The sequence below is a fragment of the Amblyraja radiata genome, chromosome 6 (assembly GCF_010909765.2).
Source record: "Amblyraja radiata isolate CabotCenter1 chromosome 6, sAmbRad1.1.pri, whole genome shotgun sequence".
Taxonomy (NCBI): domain Eukaryota; kingdom Metazoa; phylum Chordata; class Chondrichthyes; order Rajiformes; family Rajidae; genus Amblyraja; species Amblyraja radiata.
Genome location: NC_045961.1, coordinates 100,536,360 through 100,563,125, shown reverse-complemented (window position 1 = coordinate 100,563,125; position 26,766 = coordinate 100,536,360). Strand labels below are relative to the sequence as shown.

Sequence of the window (26,766 nt, the reverse complement as noted above, 5' to 3'; positions counted from 1 at the left end):
TGGAGTGTGGGAGGAAACCGAAGATCTCGGATGAAAACAAACCCACGCAGATAACGGGGAGAGCATACCAACTCCGTACAGAGAGCACCCGGGTTTCTACCGCTGTGCCACCGTGACTGCATCTCTGGAGAGACGGAAAGAAGGTATGTACGAACGAGCAACTGACACCTCTGCAAGTACTAAGTCCATGTTGTATAGAAACATAGAAACATAGAAGCAGGAGTAGGCCATTTGGCCCCTTCGAGCCAGCACCGCCATTCAATGTGATTATGGCTGATCATCCCCAATCAGTACCCCATTCCTGCCTTCTCCCCCCATACCCCCTCGACTCCACTAGCCCCTAGAGCTCTATCCAACTCTCTTTTGAATCCCACTTTCCCCTGAGTCTCAGCCTGAAGAAGGGTCTCGACCCGAAACGTCACCCATGCCTTCTCTCCAGAGGTGCTGCCCGCCCCGCTGAGTTACTCCAGCACTTTGTGTCTATCCTCGGTGTAGACCAGCACTTGCAGTTCCTTTCTGCACAACTCTCAATGTAAACCAGGCGGAGTCTGGCAACACTGCCCGACAATCTCTGTTTCTATTGACGGAGGTCCCCGTCAGTCAACTTAGACTGACAGAGAGTGAGAGAGACTTGGTTCCACTTCGCTGCTGGGAGATTGCTGGCCCAAAATAGCTCCTGGCATTAATTTATTTTTGCAGGCGAGAGTCGGTGCGAAGGAGTGAAGCTGCTTGTGGCGTTTACCTCCCCCCTCCCTTTACGCGATGTTGATTTGGAGACATATACTGGTCGCCTGCCTGGCGCTGGTCGCTGTCAGAGCGAACGGTAAGTCTTTAATGTAATTACTAGTCAGTCATGTGTCCGTCATGAGGTTGCAAGTCTTTATTTTCCGGGTGATTCAATGCGCATTTGTAAGACTCTGCCAACAAAGGCGTTCCTTGCAAAGACATAGACAGATCGAGGACGAGGGGGAGAGGGGGTGGGGGTGATTTGGAAACAGTAGAACTAGCAGATGGGCACAAAGTTCTGGGGTAATTTGATGAACTTTCAGACAGGAATGTAGGAAGGAACATCAGATGCTGGGTTAGACCGAAGATAAACGCAGAAAGCTGGAGTAACCCAGCGGGACAGGCAGCGTCTCTGGAGAGGAGGAATGGGGTTGACGTTTCGGTCGAGACCCTAGTTCTTTAGACCGGGTACATGGAGGGGATATGTGGGCCAACATGCAGGCAGGTGGGACTAGTGGGGGTGGGATATTTTGGCCAGTGTGGGCAAGTTGGGCCGAAGGGCCTGCACGATGACTCAACGACTCAGCAGTATCTCTGCAGAACAAGGATAGGTGACGTTTCAGAAATAGACACATAGAAAATAGGTGCAGGAGGAGGCCGTTCGGCCCTTCGAGCCAGCACCGCCATTCATTGTGATCATGGCTGATCGTCCCTTATCAATAACCCGTGCCTGCCTTCTCCCCATATCCCTTGACACCACTAGCCCCTAGAGCTCTATCTAACTCTCTCTTAAATCCATCCAGTGACTTGGCCTCCGCTGCCCTCTGTGGCAGGGAATTCCATAAATTCACAGAGTGCTGGAGTAACTCGGCGGGTCAGGCAGCATCTCTGGGGTACATGGATAAGTGAGGCTTTTGGGTCGGGACCCTGCTTCAGACTGATAGGAGGGAAGGCGAGGTGGGGGAGAGGGGAGGCAGGACAGGCAGGAGGGTCTCTTAAAACTTGCAGTGTGGAGGAGCCTTGGACAGGAACAGAAATTGGTGAAATACCTGGTGCAGGTGTAGTGGGATTACTGGTCAATCCAGCTATAAAACCTCAGAACCCCTTCTTGCTCAGGAGCTGCCTGTAAGAAGGAGGAACGAGCTATGTTTAGGTGGTGCTGTGCGCCGTTTTCTGTGCATTGTGCAATTCAGTATAGTTTCTGTGCAAAATAAACCATGCTTGGAAATAGCAGAATAGTTTGTAAAGTTCGTGATTTTCACTCTGGAGTCCTCCACTCTGCTACATACAATGTACACCTACACACAGTAGAGTCACACAGCATGGAAACAGGCCCTTCGGCCCAACTTGCCCATGCAGTCCAAGATACCCCAGCCGCACACGTCCCACCTGCCTGCCTTTGGCCCAATACCCCTCTAAACCTTGTCTAGGAAGACAATAGGTGCAGGAGTAGGCCATTCGGCCCTTCGAGCCAGCACCGCCATTCACTGTGATCATGGCTGATCATCCACAATCAGTACCCCGTTCCTGCCTTCAAAGTAACATTGGCAAATTTGCAGATGACACAAAGCTGGGTGGCAATGTGAACTGTGAGGAGGATGCTATGAGAATGCAGGGTGACTTGGACAGGTTGGGTGAGTGGGCAGATGCATGGCGGACGAGTTTAATGTGGATAAATGTTAGGTAATCCACTTTGGTAGCAAAACAGGAAGGCAGATTACAATCCTGCACCTATTGTCTATGTCTATTGCCTTCTGCCCATATCCCTTGACTCCGCTATCTTTAAGAGCTGCAGATGCTGGTTTGTTACCGAAGAAACGGCAGATGCTGGTTTCTTACCGAAGATAGACACAAATTGCTGGGGTAACTCAGCGGGTCAGGCAGCATCATTGGAGAAAAAGAAGAGATGATGTTTCGGATCAGCCTGTAGAAGATATTCTGAACCAAAACATCATCTATTTCTTTTCTCCAGAGATGCTACCTGATCCGCTGAGTTAGAACAGCATTTCTGGTCTATCTTCCCTCTAGATTCAGATTCAGATTCAACTTTAATTGTCATTGTCAGTGTACAGTATAGATAGATAGATAGATATAATTTATTGCCACACAACCAGGGTTGGTGGAAATTTGGGTTGTCAGCAGCAGTACAATAATAAAGAACACACAATAAAACTGTAACACAAACATCCACCACAGCATTCATCACTGTGGTGGAAGGCACAAAAATTTGGCCAGTCCTCCTCCATTTCCCCCCCGTGTACAGGACCAGAGTCCAAGTTAGTCCAGGATCGGCTCTTCCTCACCGGAGACCGAGGCTTTAGATTGTTGTAGGCCGCAGGCATGCGGTCGAGATTTAAAGTCCCCGCCGCAGCCAGAAGCACCGTAGACTGCAGGGCCGGCGGTCGAAGCTCCCCTCTAGGGGTGATGGTAAGTCCATGCCGACCCCGCGGTAGAAGTTGGCCGCGGCCCGGCAGTGATGGCTTCTTCTTCCTCCGGGTCCCCAACGTGAGATCCCGGGCTGTAGACGCCGCACCAGCTGGAGCTCTGCAGACCGCGGCTTCAGGCTGCGACTTCAGGCTGCCGGCTGCCCCGGGCCAGCGAAACGGAGCGCTCCCCTCCAGCGAGCCCCAGCGAGGGCTCACCCGCTCCACAACGAGAGTCCACGCTGCGCCCGCCGCTGAAGCCCCGGGCACGTCTCCGGGAAAGGCCGCGTCGATCCTTGTTGTTAGGCCACGGGGGAGGCGACCTGGAAAAAGTCGCCTCTCCATGGAGGAGGCGACCGAAGCGGTTTCCCCCTCACCCCCCCACACCACCCCCCACACAAAACACACGAAGAAACACAAAATACACACTTTAAAACATACTAAAAAATAAAAAAAAGCTGGAAAAACTGACGCGCTGCTGACATGGCTGCACACAGAGGAGCGCCCCCTACAGACTCTATCTCCCCCTACAGACTCTATAGAGACAACAAAATGCAGTTAGCATCTCCCTGGAAGAGCGACATAGAATATCATTTCAATAAATAAATCTGTTTACATGCATACAGTCATAGACTTCTTTTTTCCTGTGGGAGGAGTGTCCGGGGGGGGGGGGTGGTGGTGATTGGCAATCACCGAGTCACATTGTTGAGTAGTGTAACAGCCGCAGGGAAGAAGCTGTTCCTGGACCTGCTGGTCCGGCAACGGGGAGACCTGTAGCGCCTCCCGGATGGTAGGAGGGTAAACAGTCCATGGTTGGGGTGAGAGCAGTCCTTGGCGATGCTGAGCGCCCTTCGCAGACAACGCTTGCTTTGGACAGACTCAATGGAGGGGAGCGAGGAACCGCATTGGGCAATTTTCACCACCCTCTGCAGTGCTTTCCGGTCGGAGACAGAGCAGTTGCCATATCATACTGTGATGTTAGGTTTCAACAACTAAGTTACAGAGAAAGGTTGAATAAGTTAGGTCTTTATTCTCTGGAGCGCAGAAGGTTAAGGGTGACTTGATAGAGGTCTTTAAAATGATGAGAGGGATAGACAGAGTTGATGTGGACAAGCTTTTCCCTTTGAGAATAGGGAAGATTCAAACAAGAGGACATGACTTCAGAATTAAGGGACAGAAGTTTAGGGGTAACATGAGGGGGAACTTCTTTACTCAGAGAGTGGTAGCTGTGTGGAATGAGCTTCCAGTGGAAGTGGTGGAGGCAGGTTCGTTGGTAACATTTAAAAATAAATTGGATAGGCATATGGATGAGAAGGGAATGGAGGATTATGGTATGAGTGCAGGCAGGTGGGACTAAGGGAAAATAATTGTTCGGCACGGACTTGTAGGGCCGAGATGGCCTGTTTCCGTGCTGTAATTGTTATATGGTTATATGGTGATACAGTTGGTAAGGATGCTCTCGATCATGCAGCGGTAGAAGTTCACCAGGATCTGAGGAGACAGATGGACCTTCTTCAGTCTCCTCAGGAAGAAGAGACGCTGGCGAGCCTTCTTGACCAGAGTTGAGGTATTGTGGGTCCAAGAGAGGTCATTGGACCTCTAAACCTTTCCTATCCATGTTCCTGGCCAAATATCTTTTAAATGTTACTACCGTACATGCCTCAACTACCTCCTCTGGCAAACGTCTGTGGATGTGCTGTTGAACGTATCCTGACTGGTTGCATCATGGCCCGGTGTGGCAATGCCCACGGTACAGGAACTCAAAAGGCTGCAGGGACTAGTGGACTCAGCCTGGTTCATCATGGGCACAGCCTTCTCTCCATGGAAGACATCTATCAAAGGATTTGAGTATAGGAGCAGGGAGGTTCTACTGCAGTTGTACAGGTTCTTGGTGAGACCACACCTGTAGTATTGCGTACAGTTTTGGTCTCCTAATCTGAGGAAAGACATTCTTGCCATAGAGGGAGTACAGAGAAGGCTCACCAGACTGATTCCTGGGATGTCAGGACTTTCATATGAAGAAAGACTGGATAGACTCGGCTTGAACTCGTTAGAATTTAGACGATTGAGGGGGGATCTTATAGAAACTTACAAAATTCTTAAGGGGTTGGACAGGCTAGATGCAGGAAGATTGTTCCTGATGTTGGGGAAGTCCAGAACAAGGGGTCATAGTTTAAGGATAAGGGGGAAATCCGAGATGAGAAAATCATTTTTCACACAGAGAATGGTGAATCTGTGGAATTCTCTGCCACAGAAGGTAGTCGAGGCCAGTTCATTGGCTATATTTAAGAGGGAGTTAGATGTGGCCCTTGTGGCTAAAGGGATCAGGGGGTATGGAGAGAAGGCAGGTACAGGATACTGAGTTGGATGATCAGCCGTGATCATATTGAATGGCGGTGCAGGCTCGAAGGGCCGAATGGCCTACTCCTGCACCTATTTTCTATGTCTATGTTTCTATCTACATGAGGTCCTGCCCTAAGAAGATGGTATCCATCATCAGGGATGAAAGATGAAGAAGGGTCTTGACCCAAACCGTCACCCATTCCTTCTCTCCAGAGATGCTGTCTGTGCCGCTCAGTTACTCCAGCATTTTGTGTCCATCACAGATCCCCACCAATTGGGTCATGCCCCTCCTTCCGTTGGGTACAGAAGTTTAGTTTTGAGTGAGTCCGCGCTGACCAGCGATCCGCGCACACTAACACTAGGGCCAATTTACACATACACCAAGCACTAACCTACAACTAACCTGTATGTCTTGGGAGTGTGGGAGAAAACGGAAAGTTTTTCGGCGAAAACCCACGCAGGTCACGGGGAGAACGTACAAACTCCGTACAGACAGCACCCGTAGTTGGGATCGAACCCGGGTCTCCGGCGCTGCAAGGCAGCAACTCTACCAGATGACAGATGGCACAATGGGCTAAGTGTTCGGCTGGCAACCGGAAGGTAGCCGGTTTCGAATCCCGCTTGGAGTGCATACTGTCGTTGTGTCCTTGGGCAAGACACTTCACCCACCTTTGCCTGTGTGTGAATGTGTGTGAGTGATTGGTGGTGGTCGGAGGGGCCGTAGGCGCAGATTGGCAGCCACGCTTCCGTCAGTCTGCCCCAGGGCAGCTGTGGCTACAGAAGTAGCTTACCACCACCGAGTGTGACTGAGGAATGAATGAATAATGCGATGTAAAGCGGCTTGAGTATTAGAAAGGCGCTATATAAATCCCATCCATTATTATTATTATTATTACCATGGTACCACTGTGGTTCATAAGTGATAAGAGCAGAGTCAGGCCATTTGGTCCATCAGGTCCACAATCATAGCAAATATATCTTTCCCTCTTAACCTCATACTCCTGCCGTCTCCCCATAGCCCCTGACATGCATACAAACCAAGGATCTACGTATCTGTCTATGCCTTAAAAATATCCCACACCACCAGGTTTCCGGAGAGGCTACTTTCCTACGATTATGTAGTCCTGAACACAACCCTTGTAGGGTGGTGCTGCGGTAGAGTTGCTGCCTTACAGCACCAGAGACCCGGGTTTGATTCTGACCACGGGTGCTTATCTGTGCAGAATTTGTACGTTCTCCCCGTGACTTGCGTGGGTTTTCTCCGAGATCTTCGGTTTGATCCCACACTCCAAAGACGTATAGGTTTGTAGGCTAATTGGCTTGGTATAATTGTAAAGTGTCCCTAGTGTGTGTAGGATAGTGTAAGTGTGAGGGGATTGATGGTCGGCGTGGACTCGGTGGGCCGAAGGGCCTGTTTCCGTTCTGTATCCCTAATCTAAACTAGACTAAACCATAATTGAGGAGCCATTCTCAAACTGTGACCTCCAGGTTCAGGAACAGCTTCTTCCCAACAGCCATCAAGGTCTTGAACACAACAAACACTAACTAAACTACGAACTACATTGATTACACTGGGAGCTTCCAGCTTTTTTTTTCTACCAATATTGTTTTTTTTTTAAATTTATTGATTTTATGGGGGTGTTTATTATAATATCTATGAGTAACCAGAGTCGCCAGGAAGCGAGTGGGCAAGACCATCTCTGACCCCTCTCACCCTGGCCACAAACTCTTTGAATCACTTCCCTCTGGAAGGCGACTCCGGACTGTCAAAGCTGCCACAGCCAGACATAAAAACAGTTTTTAATCCACGAGTAGTTGCTCTACTCAACAGCCAAAAATCTGTAGCCTCCCTTTGATCTGGTATTTTGTTGGTTCACATGCTTGATCAATGGTGTTTTATCATTAATGTTTTATTATTATTAATGTTTAGTGTTTTCTGAGTCATTCGTAACTGTCACTGTATGTCATGTTGTTACTTGTGGGCGGAGCACCAAGGCAAATTCCTTGTATGTGAATGCTTGGCCAATAAACTTACTTACTTAACACAGTTGCATCTCTGGAGAAATGGAATGGGTGATGTTTCAGATCGAGACCCTTCTTCAGACTGAGAGTCGGGAAAGGCAAACGAGAGATATAGATGGTGACTTAGGGGGAAATAGAACAAATTAATGAAAGATAGGCAAAAATGTAATGATGATAAAAGGAATCAGGCCATTATTAGCTGTGGGCGAGGTGAAAATGAATTACAGACAATGAGACAACAACAACACGACTGAAGCTAGTACGACTTTGAGTGGGGGAGGGATGGAGAGTGAACGGATGCAAGGGTGACTTGTAGTTAGCGAAATCAAGATTCATACCACTGGGTTGTAAACTGGGTTGTTCTGTTTTTTGATGCACATGACAATTAAACACTATCTTATCTCTTGTTGTGTTGAACATGATGCCAAGTTAAAAGGATCTCATCTGCTGCATGTGACTCATTTCCCTCTAATCTTTCTCCCCTATAACCATCAGGCTATTAAACACTGAATTGAATACTTCTTTGTCACATGTGACAAGTCTCACTGAAATGATTTGCATGCGTACACAAGGTATGCAAATAGTCGCCCATAAAGGGCGCATACAAATGACGAATTCCACCTCCCCCCCCCCCCCGCTCCAGTTCCCCCTTTGTCCTCCCACCCTCACCTCCCCCCCTCATGACGGTCCCCCCATCCAACCCACTCCTTTGTCCATTGTTCTTCCCGTAGTTTCTGGATCTACGGCAATAAAACACTCTTGAGCCTTGAAGTTTACTCAGATACTCCAGAGGTCATAGGTTCAAGGTGAAGGAGACAAGATTAAATAGGAATCTGAGGGGTAACCTTTTAACACAAAGGGTGGTGGGTGTGTGGAACGAGCTGCCAGAGGAGGTATTTGCGGCTGGGACTATCCCAACTTTTAAGAAACAGTTAGACAGGTACATGGATAGAACAGGTTTGGAGTGATATGGGCCAAATGTAGACAGGTGGGGGACTAGTGTAGATGGGACATGTGGGCCGATGTGGGCAGGTTTGGCTGAAGGGCCTGTCTCCACACTGTATCACTCTGTGACTCTATACCCAACCCTTGATAAAACAGGCAGCTGTATTTCAAAGTATCTTTCATGATCCTGGTATGTCCACAAAGTGAAATTTACAGTCAATTAATTACTTTGAACTACATTTAATGCTATAAAATGTAAATTTGGGTTTTATGTGGGTGAACAGCGATTCCTACAGCATTGTAGGCAATGTTTGCTGAAACTGCCTTGCGTTATGTATGCAAAACCACCAACTTTGAATGATTTCAATTTAGTTTCCGTTGTTTTAATGCATTTGGAGATGTGAACCATATTGCTTCACTCTCGGCTTCAAGATACGAGTGTGTGTCATCGAGTCATAGAGTGATAACAGGCCCTTCGGCCCAACTTGCCCACACCGGCCAACAATGTCCCAGATACAGTGGTCCCACCTGCCCGCATTTAGCCCATATCCCTCCAAACCTGTCCTATTCATGTACCTGTCTTAACTGTTTCTTAAATGTTGGGATAGTCCCTGCCTCAACTATCTCCTCTGGCAGCTTGTTCCATATACCCACCACCCTTTGTGTGAATAAGTTACCCCTCAGATTCCTATCTTTTCCCCTTCACCTTGAACCTATGTCCTCTGGTTCTTGATTCGCCTCCTCTGGGGTAGAGATTCTAAGCATCTACCCCACTCATTCCTCATGATTTTGCACACCTCTATAAGATCAGCCCTCATCCTCCAGATTCTCCAAATCTGAGGAAGGACATTATTGCCCTAGAGGGAGTGCAGAGAAGGTTCACCAGACTGATTCCTGGGATGTCAGGACTGTCTTATGAAGAAAGACTGGATAGACTTGGTTTATACTCTCTAGAATTTAGGAGATTGAGAGGGGATCTTATAGAAACTTATAAAATTCTTAAAGGGTTGGACAGGCTAGATGCAGGAAGATTGCTCCCGATGTCGGGGAAGTCCAGGACAAGGGGTCACAGCTTAAGGATAAGGGGGAAATCCTTTAAAACCGAGATGAGAAGAACTTTTTTCACACAGAGAGTGGTGAATCTCTGGAACTCTCTGCCACAGAGGGTAGTCGAGGCCAGTTCATTGGCTATATTTAAGAGGGAGTTAGATGTGGCCCTTGTGGCTAAGGGGATCAGAGGGTATGGAGAGAAGGCAGGTACGGGATACTGAGTTGGATGATCAGCCATGATCATATTGAATGGCGGTGCAGGCTCGAAGGGCCGAATGGCCTATTCCTGCACCTAATTTCTATGTTTCTATCCTCCTGCGCTCTTTGCGAATGTATGCGTGCGCGTGCGTGTGTGTGTGTTCGCACGTGCCCACAAATGATGACTCTTTTAAAAAAAAATTGAAATCCTTTCATATAAATGGTACGGTGTTGCAACGGTAAGTTGCTGCCTTACAGCACCTGTGACCTGGGTTCGATTCCGAGTGCGGGTGCTGTCTGTACGGAGTTTGTACGTTCTCCCCGTGACCTGCGTGGGTTTTCTCTGAGATCTTCGATTTGGCCTCACGTTCCAAAGACGTGCAGGTTTGTAGGTTCATGGGCTTGGTATAAATAAGTAAGTAAGTATCCTTTATTGTCATTCAAACCTTTCGGTCTGAACGAGATTTCGTGCCTTGCAGTCATACATAGAATAAAAAAAACAAAAACACACGATAAACACAAATTTATCATCCACCACAGTGAGTTCACCAGGCACCTCCTCACTGTGATGGAAGGTACAAATGTAAATTATCCCTAGTGTGTGTAGGATAGTGTTCGTGTGCGGGGATCGCTGGTCGGTGGGGATTCAGTGGGCCGAAGGGCCTGTTTTCACGCTGTATCTCTAAACTAAACTAAACTAACATCTAAATAAACCATTGGCATTTTCAACCACTCTTTGGTTTCTGCTCAACCTTTACAGAGGAAAGTCTCTGATTTCTCTACTGACATCTGAAACCACCTTGTACACTTGGGCATCTTTTGATGAGGTCCCAGGTTACATATTGTTTCCATTCAGGTTTCAACAGATGCCTTGGGCTGCCACGTCACCACCCAGAATAGCTTTCATCTCCACCCTACTTCTCATGCAGTTCACAGAGCACATGTAAGATTGTCCCTGAAGTAGGGCCTCGACCCGAGACGTCACCCATTCCTTCTATCCAGAGATGCTGCCTGTCCCGCTGAGTTACTCCAGCTTTTTGTGTGTCCACCTTCGGTTTAAACCAGCATCTGCAGTTCCTTCCTGCACGACAAGTTAAATTGTTCATCTAAGTCCGAATGAGAATCAGGCCATATTGGAGCAGCACGGTGGCGCAGCGGTAGAGATGCTGCCTTACAACGCCAGGGTCCCAGGTTCAATCCCGACCACGGGTGCTGTCTGTACAGAGTTTGAACTTTCTCCGTGTGACCACTTGTGTATTTTTTCCGGGTGCTCTGGTTTCCTCCCACACTCCAAAGACGTACAGGTTTGTAGGTGAATTGGCGTAAAAATTGTAAGTAGTCCCGAGAGCGTAGGATAATGCTAGTGTACGGGGTTAACATAGACAATAGGTGCAGGAGTAGGCCATTCGGCCCTTCGAGCCTGCACCGCCATTCAATATGATCATTGCTGATCATCCAACTCAGTATCTTGTACCTGCCTTCTCTCCATACCCCCTGATCCCTTTAGCCACAAGGGCCATATCTAACTCCCTCTTAAATATAGCCAATGAACTGGCCTCAACTACCTTCTGTGGCAGAGAATTCCACAGATTCACCTCTCTCTGTGTGAAAAATGATTTTCTCATCTCGGTCCTAAAAGATTTCCCCCTTATCCTTAAACTGTGACCCCTTATTCTGGACTTCCCCAACATCGGGAATAATCTTCCTGCATCTAGCCTGTGCAATCCCTTAAGAATTTTGTAAGTTTCTATAAGATCCCCCCTCAATCTTGTAAATTCTAGCGAGACTCGGTGGGATGAAGGGCATGTTTTTGTTCTGTATCTCTAAAGTCTAAAGACAATTGTTGGTACTATTTTGAGATTGGTCATGTGTAGCTGGAACTGATCCATGCTAAGATCACAAACAAAATTGGCAGACATTACAATCCTACACCAAAAATGGACACTTTACGTTTGTCTCTTAGCAACTAAATGTTGTGCCAGAAAGTTTCATGGAACTAAGTGGAGTAACTATGAACTTTTCTTTTCCAGAGGCTGACGAGTTTGATCTTAGTGACGCCCTTGATGATGATTCCGATGTTCCAACAGGTGTGTATTATTCCTTGTTTAAGAAGGAATTGCAGATGCTGGAAAATTGAAGGTAGACAAAAATGCTGATGAAACTCAGCGTGTGAGGCAGCATCTATGGAGTGAAGGAAATAGGCAACGTTTCGGGTTGAAACCCTTCTTCAGACTATATTATTCCTTCTTAAGTTCAAAAGTCCAAGGAGAAGAATTGGGCCATTCGGCCCATCAAGTCTACTTCGCCATTCAATCATAGCTGATCTATCGTTCCCTCTCAACCCCATTCTCCTGCCTTCTCCCCATAGACCCTGACACCCATGCTGATCAAGAATCTGTCATTCTCTGCCTTAAAAATATCCACTGACTTGGCCCTCCACAGCCGTCTGTGGCAATGAATTCCACAGATTCACCACCCACTGACGAAACAAATTCCTCCTCATGATAATTCCGGTATTTATATCCCTTAGTTCGTTCAGTGAAAACACCGACTAGAATACTTTAAATCATCCTTTCTTTCACCATGGTGACCAGGTTTCTCTGTACCGCCCTGGGAAGCTCTCCCAGTGGATCACGGAGAAACACATGTGCTCAAACAAAGGAATTAGCATATGGTTAATATGGTTGATACAGTGGGAGGTAACTTACAAAGGGTGGTGATTGTAGACCAGTAACTACAGTATAACATGGTTTATATAGATGTGGACAATCTTTGTACCCAATTACAATCATACACAGCATAATACATCTTAGCCAATTACAATAACATTAAACATCACATAAACATCACATGTTTTCCAGGAAAAGTTAATGTCACAGCTGGGATAATGAAACATAACTAAATTATGGCAAAATAAAGAAATTAAAACTTAACTCCGAATACTTAAACCTTAGTCCTAAAGTATTCCTAATTCTACATATTCCCATTCCTCCCTTTTATCATTCCATGATAACCCCCCATGTTCCCACCTATTTCTATCCTTCCCAGTCATTCAAACTCTTCCTGCACCTTATCAACATACTCAGTCTTTGCTTCATCACATACTTCATCCCATCTCACCAATAATATTCACGGAGCACCCAGGTCTCATTTTCTCCCCACTACACACATTTTACAACAGCTAAAGGGGCTGTCCCACTAGTGTACGGTAAGTCCTTTAGAGAGCGCGGGGGGGGGGGGGGGGGGAGATGATGAAGGGGAGAGAAGGGGGTGGGGAAGGAGTGGAGACACTTTTAAGAAGTCAGACAACGTTTAATAAAGTTTAGCGGGCATTTTAACTACCGGTCGGTTTTCCTTGGTCCTGAAAACACCAATGAGCCAATTATAATGCCCGGTCAGCGAAAGAGATTGCCTATGGCAGCCCTCGACTGCCTGTAACTACATAGTGACCCCACTCCACTGCACTACGAGTTAAAAAGAGCCAGGCCGACCAATTTTTACTCGTGGAAATGTTTTCAACATGCTGAAAAGTTTTCCGCGACCTAGCTGAGGCCACGAGTATTCGGGAACTTCCCTCGAGCATGAAGGAGAGTTCCAGTGACCTCATAGGTTCTCCTAAAACCACGTGTCGACCATGCTGTGGGTTTGAGTCGAGGGCAAACCCTTCAAAACTCGCAGATTAGGTCGCCGCAGTGGGACAGCCCCTTTATCCTACAAAAATACAAAATAATCGCAATAGCTCGGTACATAGCCATGTTGATTAGCCAGTCTGACCAGCTTCCGAAGCCCCAATTACCCCAGTCACTTGCTTCCTTCATGTTATCCAACTGTTCTCTTATTAGCACCGCCATTCAATGTTATCATAGCTAGTCATCCACAATCAGTACCCCGTTCCTGCTTCTAGTGTGGGACGACAGATGGCAAAATGGGCTAAGTGTTCGGCTGGCAACCGGAAGGTAACCGGTTCGAATCCCGCTTGGAGTGCATACTGTCGTTGTGTCCTTGGGCAAGACACTTCACCCACCTTTGCCTGTGTGTGAATGTGTGTGAGTGATTGGTGGTGTTCGGAGGGGCCGTAGGCGCAGATTGGCAGCCACGCTTCCGTCAGTCTGCCCCAGGGCAGCTGTGGCTACAGAAGTAGCTTACCACCACCGAGTGTGACTGAGGAGTGAATGAATAATGCGATGTAAAGCGCCTTGAGTATTAGAAAGGCGCTATATAAATCCCATCCATTATTATTATTATTAGTGTGTCCAAACCCTTAACAATCCTATATGTTTCAATAAGATATCCTCTCATCCTTCCAAATTCCATTGTATACAAGTCCAGCTCTCCAAAACTGCACACAATACTCCAGGTGTGGTCACATTAGGGCCCTGTAAAACTGCAGAAGGACCTAATTGCTTCTATACTATAATCCTCTCACAATTAAGGCCGACATGCCACGGGCTTTCTTCACTGCCTGCTTTACCTGTATGCTTACTTTCAGTGACTGATGTACAATCACACCCAGATCTCGTTGTACTTCCCCTTTTCCTAATCTGACACCATTCAGATAATAATCTGCCTTCCTGTTCTTGCCACCAAAGTGAATAACCTCACATTTATCCATATTATACTGTATCTGCCATGCATCTGCCCATTCACCCAACCTATCCAATTCCCCCTGCATTCTCATAGCATCCTCCTCACAGTTATCACTGCCACCCAGTTTTGTGTCATCTGCTAATGTTACTTGTAATCCCTTCATCTAAATAGGCACAGGGACTTTTACTCCCTCCTTTTGACATGCATAATCAAATTTAGCATAGGAGCATGGTAACATGGCAATACTCCATCCTTGCAATCGCCATCACATTGCTGTGCATCTCCTTCACATAGGTGATAGATTACATCGGCATACTGTGTTTTCACTGACCCGATGGCTATCAATGTCCCAAGATAGGCGAACAACAACTGTATGTCCATCATGATTTATCCTAGAAAGGGATTTCTTAAAAGAAAGAAAAGGTTAGCGTTTTATGTCTTAGGCACCATACTGACAATGTAAAGCGGCCTTTTCACGGGGCGAGTTGACGCAAGATGTCACCAGAGTGAAGAGGTCGTGGTCCAGCACGAGTCTCGCACGATATAACGGCAGTAGATAAAGAGTTCCCACGGTACTCGGCATTTCTGTTATTTGTGCGAGTGACTTGTCCGTTTCCCGAGCTTTCCCGTTAAATCTTGAATGAACATCGTGAACTACACGTGACACAAATGATGTAACTTTTTTTTTCACACACTATATATATCCTCCCTTGGTTGAATTGGCTCATTTGGAGACATATTTTACTGTGTATGTGGGAGACACAGATGGACTGAGCACAGTACCTCGGTCTTACTGTGTGTGGGAGAGGGGGAGAAAGAGACGTACACTCACAGAGGCAGAGTCTCTCAGCCTGTGTAAGAGGGAGGGAGAGAGAGAGAGAGGCACACACAAGGTGGATGTGAAATCTCACCTGCCTGTTTCAGTGACAGACACCCGCCGTCAGTAAATGAAGACACCCCCATCTGTCTCCCCCTCCTCTCCCTCGACTCCCCCACCTTTCTCTCCCAACTCCAGTCCCGTCCCGACCCCCTGGGAAACTGAACAGAGCAACAGTCAACTGCTGCCTGTGCGCTGATATGACAATAAAGGCTACTTTACTTTACTGAGTTAAAGAGTTCCCACGGTAGACTGTAAAACTGGGACCCTGGTTCTGGACTCCCCCAACACCGGAACCCTTCTTCAGACAGCCTAATCGGAATTGAGTCTGAAGATGTGTCTCGTCCCGAAACATCAGCTTTTTTTCTCCAGAGATGCTGCTTGACTCGCTGAGTTACTCCAGCTTTTTGTGTCTGTCTTCGGTTTAAACCAGCATGTGCAGTTCACTCCTTACACGGGTCTCTGTACAACATTGATTGGTAGCGTTCCGGACCCCTGGACCCGAGGACTCCGACCTGTATCTCTCAAAGAAGTACATGTGAAAAATTTCTCACGGACCATAAAAATGCGTAACCTTTCAGTAAAGTCCCTTTTAAAGTCCCTTTTAAAGATTATAGTTATTTTCTTGAATCTCATTAACATAACTCATGAATAAGTTGATGTCCATATGCGGATGCAAATCTTTATTTTTATTTATTTTTTAAATTCAATCCCACATAAGATAAGTTTAACTCACCGTTCCCTCTGTCCAGCTTCCGGGTTCACCGTTCGCAGGAGTTCCCACGGTACCCGCAAGAGTTATTACGTATATCGCACTGGCCACTACGTTCATATAATGTTGCAATACTCAACCACAAGTGTACAAGTCACTCTTGGAGAAATTCAAACTTTCTTGAATTTTCTCCCGAGTGACCAAGTTACACGATGACCTGCCGTTAGCGCTACGGTGGTCCACGGTGGTCCACGAATGCCGTACTGTTATCGCACGAGGTTCCCACGATGTTAAACTCCGGTTAACTCTTGCGTCAAGTCACCCCGTGAAAAGGCCGCTTTACAGTGACGAAAGTGAACCCACGCACCCCTCCCCTCCACCTTAGCTGCGGTAGTGGTTGTTAGAAGAATCTGGTAATGCCCTTCCTACCAAATGTCCAGTCTCTTCCTCATCCAATTCTTGATCATTACATAAGTACCTGGTTCAATTTTAGACTGAGTGGTTAGAGTGTGCATCTTTCAATGCCCTGGTTAACATAGAAACATAGAAAATAGGTGCAGGAGTAGGCCATTCGGCCTTTCGAGCCTGCACCGCCATTCAATATGATCATGGCTGATCATCCAACTCAGTATCCCATACCGGCCTTCTCTCCATACCCCCTGATCCCTTTAGCCACAAGGGCCACATCTAACTCCCTCTTAAATATAGCCAATGAACTGGCCTCAACTACCTTCTGTGGCAGAGAATTCCACAGATTCACCTTTCTCTGTGTAAAAAATGATTTTCTCATCTCGGTCCTAAAAGACTTCCCCCTTATCCTTAAACTGTGACCCCTTATTCTGGACTTCCCCAACATCGGGAATAATCTTCCTGCATCTAGCCTGTCCAATCCCTTAAGAATTTTGTAAGTTTCTATAAGATCCCCCCTCAATCTTCTAAATTCTAGCGAGACTCAGTGGGATGAAGGGCATGTTTTTGTTCTGTATCTCTAAAGTCTAAAGACAATTGTAGGTACTATTTTGAGACTGGTCATATGTAGCTGGAACTGATCCATGCTAAGATCACAAACAAAATTGGCAGACATTACAATCCTACATCAAAAATGGAGACTTTACGTTTGTCTCCTAGCAACTAAATGTTGTGCCAGAAAGTTTCATGGAACTAAGTGGAGTAACTATGAACATTTCTTTTCCAGAGGCTGACGAGTTTGATCTTAGTGACGCCCTTGATGATGATTCCAATCTGCCAACAGGTGTGTATTATTCCTTGTTTAAGAAGGAATTGCAGATGCTGGAAAATTGAAGGTAGACAAAAATGCTGATGAAACTCAGCGTGTGAGGCAGCATCTATGGAGTGAAGGAAATAGGCAACGTTTCGGGTTGAAACCCTTCTTCAGACTATATTATTCCTTCTTAAGTTCAAAAGTCCAAGGAGAAGAATTGGGCCATTCGGCCCATCAAGTCTACTCCGCCATTCAATCATAGCTGATCTATCGTTCCCTCTCAACCCCATTCTCCTGCCTTCTCCTCATAGCCCCTGACACCCATGCTGATCAAGAATATGTCATTCTCTGCCTTAAAAATATCCACTGACTTGGCCCTCTACAGCCATCTGTGGCAATGTATTCCACAGATTCACCGCCCACTGACGAAACAAATTCCTCCTCATAATTCCGGTATTTATATCCCTTAGTTCGTTCAGTAAAAACACCGACTAGAATATCTTAAATCATCCTTTATTTCACCATGGTGACCAGGTTTCTCTGTACCGCCCTGGGAAGCTCTCCCAGTGGATCACGGAGAAACACATGTGCTCAAACAAAGGAATTAGCATACGGTTAATATGGTTGATACAGTGGGAGGTAACTTACAAAGGGTGGTGATTGTAGACCAGTAACTACAGTATAACATGGTTTATATAGATGTGGACAATCTTTGTACCCAATTACAATCATACACAGCATAATACATCTTAACCAATTACAATAACATTAAACATCACATAAACATCACGTGTACAAGCCAAGTCTATCCAGTCTTTCTTCATATGAAAGTCCTGACATCCCAGGAATCAGTCTGGTGAACCTTCTCTGTACTCCCGCTATGGCAAGAATGTCTTTCCTCAGATTAGGAGACCAAAACTGCACGCAATACTCCAGGTGTGGTGTCACCAAGACCCTGTACAACTGCAGTAGAACCTCCCTGCTCCTATACTCAAATTCTTTTGCTATGAATGCTAACATACCATTCACTTTCTTCACTGCCTGCTGCACCTGCATGCCTACTTTCAATGACTGGTGTACCATGACACCCAGGTTTCGTTGCATCTCATAGAAACATAGAAATTAGGTGCAGGAGTAGGCCATTCGGCCCTTCGAGCCTGCACCGCCATTCAATATGATCATGGCTGATCATCCAACTCAGTATCCCGTACCTGCCTTCTCTCCATACCCTCTGATCCCCTTAGCCACAAGGGCCACATCTAACTCCCTCTTAAATATAGCCAATGAACTGGCCTCGACTACCCTCTGTGGCAGAGAGTTCCAGAGATTCACCACTCTCTTGTGAAAAAAGTTCTTCTCATCTCGGTTTTAAAGGATTTCCCCCTTATCCTTAAGCTGTGACCCCTTGTCCTGGACTTCCCCAACATCGGGAGCAATCTTCCTGCATCTAGCCTGTCCAACCCCTTAAGAATTTTGTAAGTTTCTATAAGATCCCCTCTCAATCTCCTAAATTCTAGAGAGTATAAACCAAGTCTATCCAGTCTTTCTTCATAAGACAGTCCTGACATCCCAGGAATCAGTCTGGTGAACCTTCTCTGCACTCCCTCTATGGCAATAATGTCCTTCCTCAGATTTGGAGACCAAAACTGTACGCAATACTCCAGGTGTGGTCTCACCAAGACCCTGTACAACTGCAGTAGAACCTCCCTGCTCCTATACTCAAATCCTTTTGCTATGAAAGCTAACATACCATTCGCTTTCTTCACTGCCTGCTGCACCTGCATGCCCACTTTCAATGACTGGTGTACCATGACACCCAGGTCTCGCTGCATCTCCCCTTTTCCTAGTCGGCCACCATTTAGATAATAGTCTGCTTTCCTGTTTTTGCCACCAAAATGGAGAACCTCACATTTATCCACATTATACTGCATCTGCCAAACATTTGCCCACTCACCCAGCCTATCCAAGTCACCTTGCAGTCTCCTAGCATCCTCCTCACAGCTAACACTGCCCCCCAGCTTAGTGTCATCCGCAAACTTGGAGATATTGCCTTCAATTCCCTCATCCAGATCATTAATATATATTGTAAATAGCTGGGGTCCCAGCACTGAGCCTTGCGGTACCCCACTAGTCACTGCCTGCCATTGTGAAAAGGACCCGTTTACTCCTACTCTTTGCTTCCTGTTTGCCAGCCAGTTCTCTATCCACATCAATACTGAACCCCCAATGTCGTGTGCTTTAAGTTTGTATACTAATCTCTTATGTGGGACCTTGTCGAAAGCCTTCTGGAAGTCCAGATACACCACATCCACTGGTTCTCCCCTATCCACGCTACTAGTTACATCCTCGAAAAATTCTATAAGATTCGTCAGACATGATTTACCTTTTGTAAATCCATGCTGACTTTGTCCAATGATTTCACCACTTTCCAAATGTGCTGCTATCCCATCTTTAATAACTGACTCTAGCAGTTTCCCCACTACCGATGTTAGACTAACTGGTCTGTAATTCCCCGTTTTCTCTCTCCCTCCCTTCTTAAAAAGTGGGGTTACGTTTGCTACCCGCCAATCCTCAGGAACTACTCCAGAATCTAAAGAGTTTTGAAAGATTATTACTAATGCATCCACTATTTCTGGAGCTACTTCCTTAAGTACTCTGGGATGCAGCCTATCTGGCCTTGGGGATTTATCGGCCTTTAATCCATTCAATTTACCCAACACCACTTCCCGACTAACCTGGATTTCACTTAATTCCTCCAACTCCTTTGACCCGCGGTCCCCTGCTATTTCCGGCAGATTATTTATGTCTTCCTTAGTGAAGACGGAACCAAAGTAGTTATTCAATTGGCCCGCCATATCCTTGTTCCCCATGATCAACTCACCTGTTTCTGACTGCAAGGGACCTACATTTGTTTTAACTAATCTCTTTCTTTTCACATATCTATTAAAACTTTTGCAGTCAGTTTTTATGTTCCCTGCTAGTTTTCTTTCACAATCTATTTTTCCTTTCCTAATTAAGCCCTTTGTCCTCCTCTGCTGGTCTCTGAATTTCTCCCAGTCCTCCGGTATGCTGCTTTTTCTGGCTAATTTGTACGCATCATCCTTCGCTTTGATACTATCCCTGATTTCCCTTGTTATCCACGGATGCACTACCTTCCCTGATTTATTCTTTTGCCAAACTGGGATGAACAATTTTTGTAGTTCATCCATGCAGTCTTTAAATGTCTTCCATTGCATATCCACCGTCAACCCTTTTAGAATTAATTGCCAGTCAATCTTGGCCAATTCACGTCTCATACCCTCAAAGTTAACTTTCTTTAAGTTCAGGACCCTTGTTTCTGAATTAACAATGTCACTCTCCATCCTAATGAAGAACTCAACCATATTATGGTCACTCTTGCCCAAGGGGCCACGCACAACAAGGCTGCTAACTAACCCTTCCTCATTACTCAATACCCAGTCTAGAATAGCCTGCTCCCTCGTTGGTTCCTCTACATGTTGGTTTAGAAAACTATCCCGCATTCATTCCAAGAAATCCTCTTCCTCAGCACCCCTGCCAATTTGATTCACCCAATCTATATGTAGATTGAAGTCACCCATTATAACTGTTTTACCTTTGTTGCACGCATTTCTAATTTCCTGTTTGATGCCATCCCCAACTCCACTACTACTGTTAGGTGGCCTGTACACAACGCCCACCAGCGTTTTCTGACCCTTAGTGTTTCGCAGCTGTACCCATATCGATTCCACATCCTGCAAACTAATGTCCTTCCTTTCTATTGCGTTAATCTCCTCGCTAACCAGCAACGCTACCCCACCTCCTTTTCCTTTCTGTCTATCCCTCCTGAATATTGAATATCCCTGGATGTTCAGCTCCCAGCCTTGGTCACCCTGGAGCCATGTCTCCGTGATCCCAACTATATCATAATCATTAATGGCTATCTGCATGTTCAACTCATCCACCTTATTACGAATACTCCTTGCATTGAGACACAAAGCCTTCAGGCTTGTTTTTACAACGCTCTTACCCCTTATACAATTATGGTGAAAAGTGGCCCTTTTTGATTTTTGCCCTGGTTTTGTCTGCCTGCCACTTTTACTTTTCACCTTGCTACCTATTGCTTCTACCCTCATTTTACACCCCCCTGCCTCTCTGCTCTTGTACCCATCCCCCTGCCACATTAGTTTAAATCCTCCCCGACAGCACTAGCAAACACTCCCCCAAGGACATTGGTTCCATTCCAGCCCAGGTGCAGACCGTCCTGTTTGTACTGGTCCCACCTCCCCCAGAACTGGTTCCAATGCCCTAGAAATTTGAATCCCTCCCCCTTGCACCATTTTTCAAGCCACGTATTAATCTGCAATATCCTACTATTTCTACTCTGACTGGCCCGTGGCACTGGTAGTAATCCAGAGATTATTACCTTTGAGGTCCTACTTTTAACTTTATCTCCTAGCTCCCTAAATTCACCTTGTAGGACCTCATCCCTTTTTTTACCTATATCGTTGGTGCCAATATGCACCACGACAACTGGCTGTTCACCCTCCCCCTCCAGAATGTTCTGCAGCCGTTCAGTGACATCCCTGACCCTTGCACCAGGGAGGCAACATACCATCCTGGAGTCTCGTTTGCGGCCGCAGAAACGCCTATCTATTCCCCTGACAATTGAATCCCCTATTACTATTGCCCTTCCACTCTTTTTTCTCCCCTCCTGTGCCGCAGAGCCACCCATGGTGCCATGAACTTGGCTGCTGCTGCATTCCCCTGATGAGCCATCTCCCCCAACAGTATCCAAAATGGTATTCCTGTTTAGGAGGGAGATGACCGCAGGGGACTCCTGCACTACCTGCCTACTGCTGCGCTGGCTAATGGCCACCCGTTCCCTTTCTGTCCGTTTAACTTTTACCTGCGGTGTGACCAACTCGCTGTACGTGCTATTCACGACTTTCTCAGCATCGTGGATGCTCCTGTATGAATCTAACCGCAGTTCCAATCGTTCAATGCGGTCTGCCAGGAGCTGCAGCTGTACACACTTCCTGCAAACGGAGTCACCATAAAATATAGTTAGTCATTTCCGTTGTCATGTGATGAAAGCGAACAGCCTTTGTTGTATTCTGGTTCCATGGGGTTCTGTGTGAACGGCCATATACAATCTCTGCTGGACTCAACCTTGCCTTCCCTGCTGGGGTGGTACACATCTGGAATAGCGACACAGGGAGTAGTTTAAGCCAATTGGTCCCTGTTTTTAATCTGTAATTTGGCAAGTTTATTTTTCAATGTTTGATTGGCTCGTTCAACGAGTCCAGCAGCCTGTGGCCGATAGGCACAATGTAATTACCCGAACAGACAATTCTTTGGTCACCTTTCCCACAAAATGAGGGCCATTATCCAAACTCAGCCCAGTTGGGATTCCATACCTGGATATAATTTCTAACATAAGTACTTTAACAACCGTAGAATCTTTGTTGTCCACGGTAGAATAAGCTTCAATCCATTTACTAAAGATATCTACAATAACTAATACATCTTTATAAAACGGGCATCTTTCCAACTCAATGTTGTCCATCTGGAGGGTCTATAAGGGACCCATGGGTAAAGGGGTTCTCCCTTATTCATAGAAACACAGAAACATAGAAAATAGGTGCAGGAGGAGGCCATTCGGCCCTTCGAGCCAGCACCGCCATTCATTGTGATCATGGCTGATCGTCCCCTATCAATAACCCGTGCCTGCCTTCTCCCCAAATCCCTTGACTCCACCAGCCCCTAGAGCTCTATCTAACTCTCTCTTAAATCCATCCAGTGACTTGGCCTCCACTGCCCTCTGTGGCAGGGAATTCCATAAATTCACAACTCTCTGGGTGAAAAAGTTTTTTCTCACGTCAGTCTTAAATGACCTCCCCTTTATTCTAAGACTGTGGCCCCTGGTTCTGGACTCGCCCCACATTTGGGAACATTTTTCCTGCATCTAGCTTGACCAGTCCTTTAATAAATTTATATGTTTCTATAAGATGCCCCCTCATCCTTTTAAACTCCAGTGAATTCGCTGGTTATACCCTTCCTGGGGTTATATTGCTGACAGGTCAGAAAATGACTACTAATCCCTTGAGACATAGTCTGCAACTTTGGATGCCACCATGTATCTAAAAGCATACCACCAGTTGCTCGGGCACCATAGTGAGTTGCAAAGTGTATACATTCAATAACCCACATTGCGAGTTCATCTGACATACATATTTGCCCTGCCGGGGTAACCCATAATCCCGACATGCAATCAACTTTACAACTGAGCTGTTTCCACATTTCTGTATCCTGGCCAGAATCTAACAACATCTTGTAGGTTGGCATTGGTTTTTCCGAGGGAGACTTGTCTTTGTCTATGCTTTTAGTCTGCTTCATCATTTTAGGTACCACCAACACGCGTCCTTGGGACATTTCCTTAGCTTCTTGGCAATTTGTTTTAGCAACATAAGGGCTGTAACAGATCTGATATCAATTTCTGGTGGGATGTCTGTGTTCCTGCTGAAGTCAAGAATCCCCTGTTTTTCCACAACTGACCAAAGTCACAGATCATTCCAAAAGCAGATCTGAAAGTTAGTATAAACATTGATTCCCAAGTCATAGAAACATAGAAAATAGGTGCAGGAGTAGGCCATTTGGCCCTTCGAGCCTGCACCGCCATTCAATATGATCATGGCTGATCATCCAACTCAGTATCCCGTACCTGCCTTCTCTCCATACCCCCTGATCCATTTAGCCACAAGGGCCACATCTAACTCCCTCTTAAATATAGCCAATGAACTAGCCTCAACTACCTTCTGTGGCAGAGAGTTCCAGAGATCCACCAGTCTCTGTGTGAAAAATGTTTTTCTCATCTCGGTCCTAAAAGATTTCCCCCTTATCCTTAAACTGTGACCCCTTGTTCTGGACTTCCCCAACATCGGGAACAATCTTCCTGCATCTAGCCTGTCCAACCCCTTAAGAATTTTGTAAGTTTCTATAAGATCCCCCCACAATCTTCTAAATTCTAGCGAATTCTCCGAGTCTATCCAGTCTTTCTTCATTAGGAAAAGGGGAGATGCAACGAGACCTGGGTGTCATGGTACACCAGTCATTGAAAGTGGGCATGCAGGTGCAGTAGGCAGTGAAGAAAGCGAATGGTATGTTAGCATTCATAGCAAAAGGATTTGAGTATAGGAGCAGGGAGGTTCTACTGCAGTTGTACAGGGCCTTGGTGAGACCACACCTGGAGTATTGCGTACAGTTTTGGTCTCCTAATCTGAGGAAAGACATTCTTGCCGTAGAGGGAGTACAGTGAAGGTTCATCAGACTGATTCCTGGGATGGCAGGACTTTCATATGAAGAAAGACTGGATAGACTCGGCTTGTACTCGCTAGAATTTAGAAGTTTGAGGGGGGATCTTATAGAAACTTACAATATTCTTAAGGGGTTGGACAGGCTAGATGCAAGAAGATTGTTCCCGATGTTGGGGAAATCCAGAACAAGGGGTCACAGTTTAAGGATAAGGGGGAAAGAAGCCTTTTAAGACCGAGATGAGAACAAAAAAATTCACGCAGAGAGTGGTGAATCTGTGGAATTCTCTGCCACAGAAGGTAGTTGAGGCCAGTTCATTGGCTATATTTACGAGGGAGTTAGATGTGGCCCTTGTGGCTAAAGGGATCAGGGGGTATGGAGAGAAGGCAGGTACAGGATACTAAGTTGGATGATCAGCCAAGATCATATTGAATGGCGGTGCAGGCTTGAAGGGCCAAATGGCCTACTCCTGCACCTATTTTCTATGTTTCCATATGATCTTTAACTGAAATATACGTAACACATCTCGGCCTAGCAGATTACAGTCTATGCCTGGGGTGATCACAAACTGATGCTGCACCGTCTCATTCCGGTATGTTACTCCGACTTACATAGAGATGGGGTATTAATAGATCTGTCCTTGAAATCCAGATAATCTCCCAGTCTTGTCGGATTTGGGGAGGTTGTGAATGTTTTCCCACAACTTGTTATACCAGAACAGGTTCCTTGTCAGTGTGACACCCGTTCACCACTGTCGGCTAGTCAGCATTATGGAAATGGATCAGCCTGTGAGAAGTCTGTGTGCTTCCCTTGGCCTTGACCTCTTTGCCAACCTCCTCTTTGTTCTTGCTGATAACCCCCTCCCACTTGTCTCCGCCATGGGCACTCCTTACACCAATGGCCTCGCTGGATACAATTAAAGTATCATTTAACTGCACAGGCCATTTGGCTCTGAGAATTGTCAGTCCAAGTCCAGTCAAGTCAAGTCAAGTCAAGTTTATTTGTCACATACACATACGAGATGTGCAGTGAAATGAAAGTGGCAATGCTCGCGGACTTTTGTGCAAAAAGACAAACAACCAAACAAACTATAAACACAATCATAACACACATATACCTTTACATAATAAATAATGGAAGGAAAAACGTTCAGTAGAGTTAGTCCCTGGTGAGATAGGCGTTTACAGTCCGAATGGCCTCTGGGAAGAAACTCCTTCTCAACCTCTCTGTTTTCACCGCATGGCAACGGAGGCGTTTGCCTGACCGTAGCAGCTGGAACAGTCCGTTGCAGGGGTGGAAGGGGTCTCTCATGATATTGTTGGCTCTGGAGTTGCACCTCCTGATGTATAGTTCCTGCAGGGGGGCAAGTGAAGTTCCCATAGTGCGTTCGGCCGAACGCACTACTCTCTGCAGAGCCTTCTTGTCCTTGGCAGAGCAATTCCCAAACCAGATGGTAATGTTCCCGGACAAGATGCTTTCCACCGCCGCTGCGTAGAAGCACTGGAGGATCCTCGGAGACACTCTGAATTTCCTCAATTGCCTGAGGTGGTAAAGGCGCTGCCTTGGCTTACTCACGAGTGCTGAGGCGTGTGATGCCCATGTCATATCCTCGGAGATGTGGACTCCCAGATATTTAAAACAGTTCACCCTATCCACAGGATCCCCATTTATCCTCCATGGAGTGTACGTCCTCGGATGATGTGCCCCCCTAAAGTCCATATTGTTAGTTTTACTGCCTCTGCAACAGTAGCTGGGAGACAAAGTACTAGGATAGCACAGTACTGGGGTGAATTCTGACCGTCTCGATTCCTAGCATCCCCCGACTGACTGATGTATATCTCTGAAAATCACTCCAAAAATTCTTCTGCCCCCTCTCCTTGGTTTAGTATCCAGAATTTTGGAGATATCAATAGGTTTCTGCATAGTGGTAGTGAGGGTGGTAAGGATCGCTTCCTCTCTGGCTTCATTCTGAGCATGTTAATGAACCAGCGCGTCATGGGTTCAGAACCCCTAGTTAGCTAGGAATCTTGTGTGTTCTACTGGGGTTAGAACGTGGTATGAGTTGCTTCTTTTTAGTCTTGCTCCTGGAACTCTGCCGGTGCTGCTGGAGCTGATATAGTGGGCGCAGGTGGTACTGCATCAGCCAAGGACTTACATAGATACATAGAAAATAGGTGCAGGAGTAGGCCATTCGGCCCTTCGAGCCTGCACCGCCATTCAATATGATCATGGCTGATCATCCAACTCAGTATCCCGTACCTGCCTTCTCTCCATACCCCATGATCCCTTTAGCCACAAGGGCCACATCTAACTCCCTCTTAAATATAGCCAATGAACTGGCCTCAACTAC

At 46.4% G+C, this 26,766-nt stretch overlaps 1 protein-coding gene across 7 annotated transcripts in view; it reads left to right on the top strand.

The window, feature by feature from the left end:
- The first annotated feature begins 603 nt into the window (after positions 1–603).
- LOC116974647 (CD99 antigen-like protein 2) overlaps positions 604–26,766 on the top strand; it is a 51,163-nt gene continuing 25,000 nt past the window's right edge. For 2 of the 7 annotated variants that reach the window (XM_033023344.1, XM_033023343.1), the window contains exons 1-3: positions 606–823; positions 11,738–11,794; positions 17,079–17,135. In XM_033023344.1, coding sequence (XP_032879235.1) covers positions 763–823; positions 11,738–11,794; positions 17,079–17,135 — 175 coding nt within the window. In that variant the 5' untranslated portion in view covers positions 606–762. Of the gene's footprint in view, positions 824–11,737; positions 11,795–17,078; positions 17,136–26,766 lie in introns of all 7 variants that reach the window. The other 5 variants (XM_033023349.1, XM_033023345.1, XM_033023348.1 and 2 more) reach the window with 4 other exon arrangements.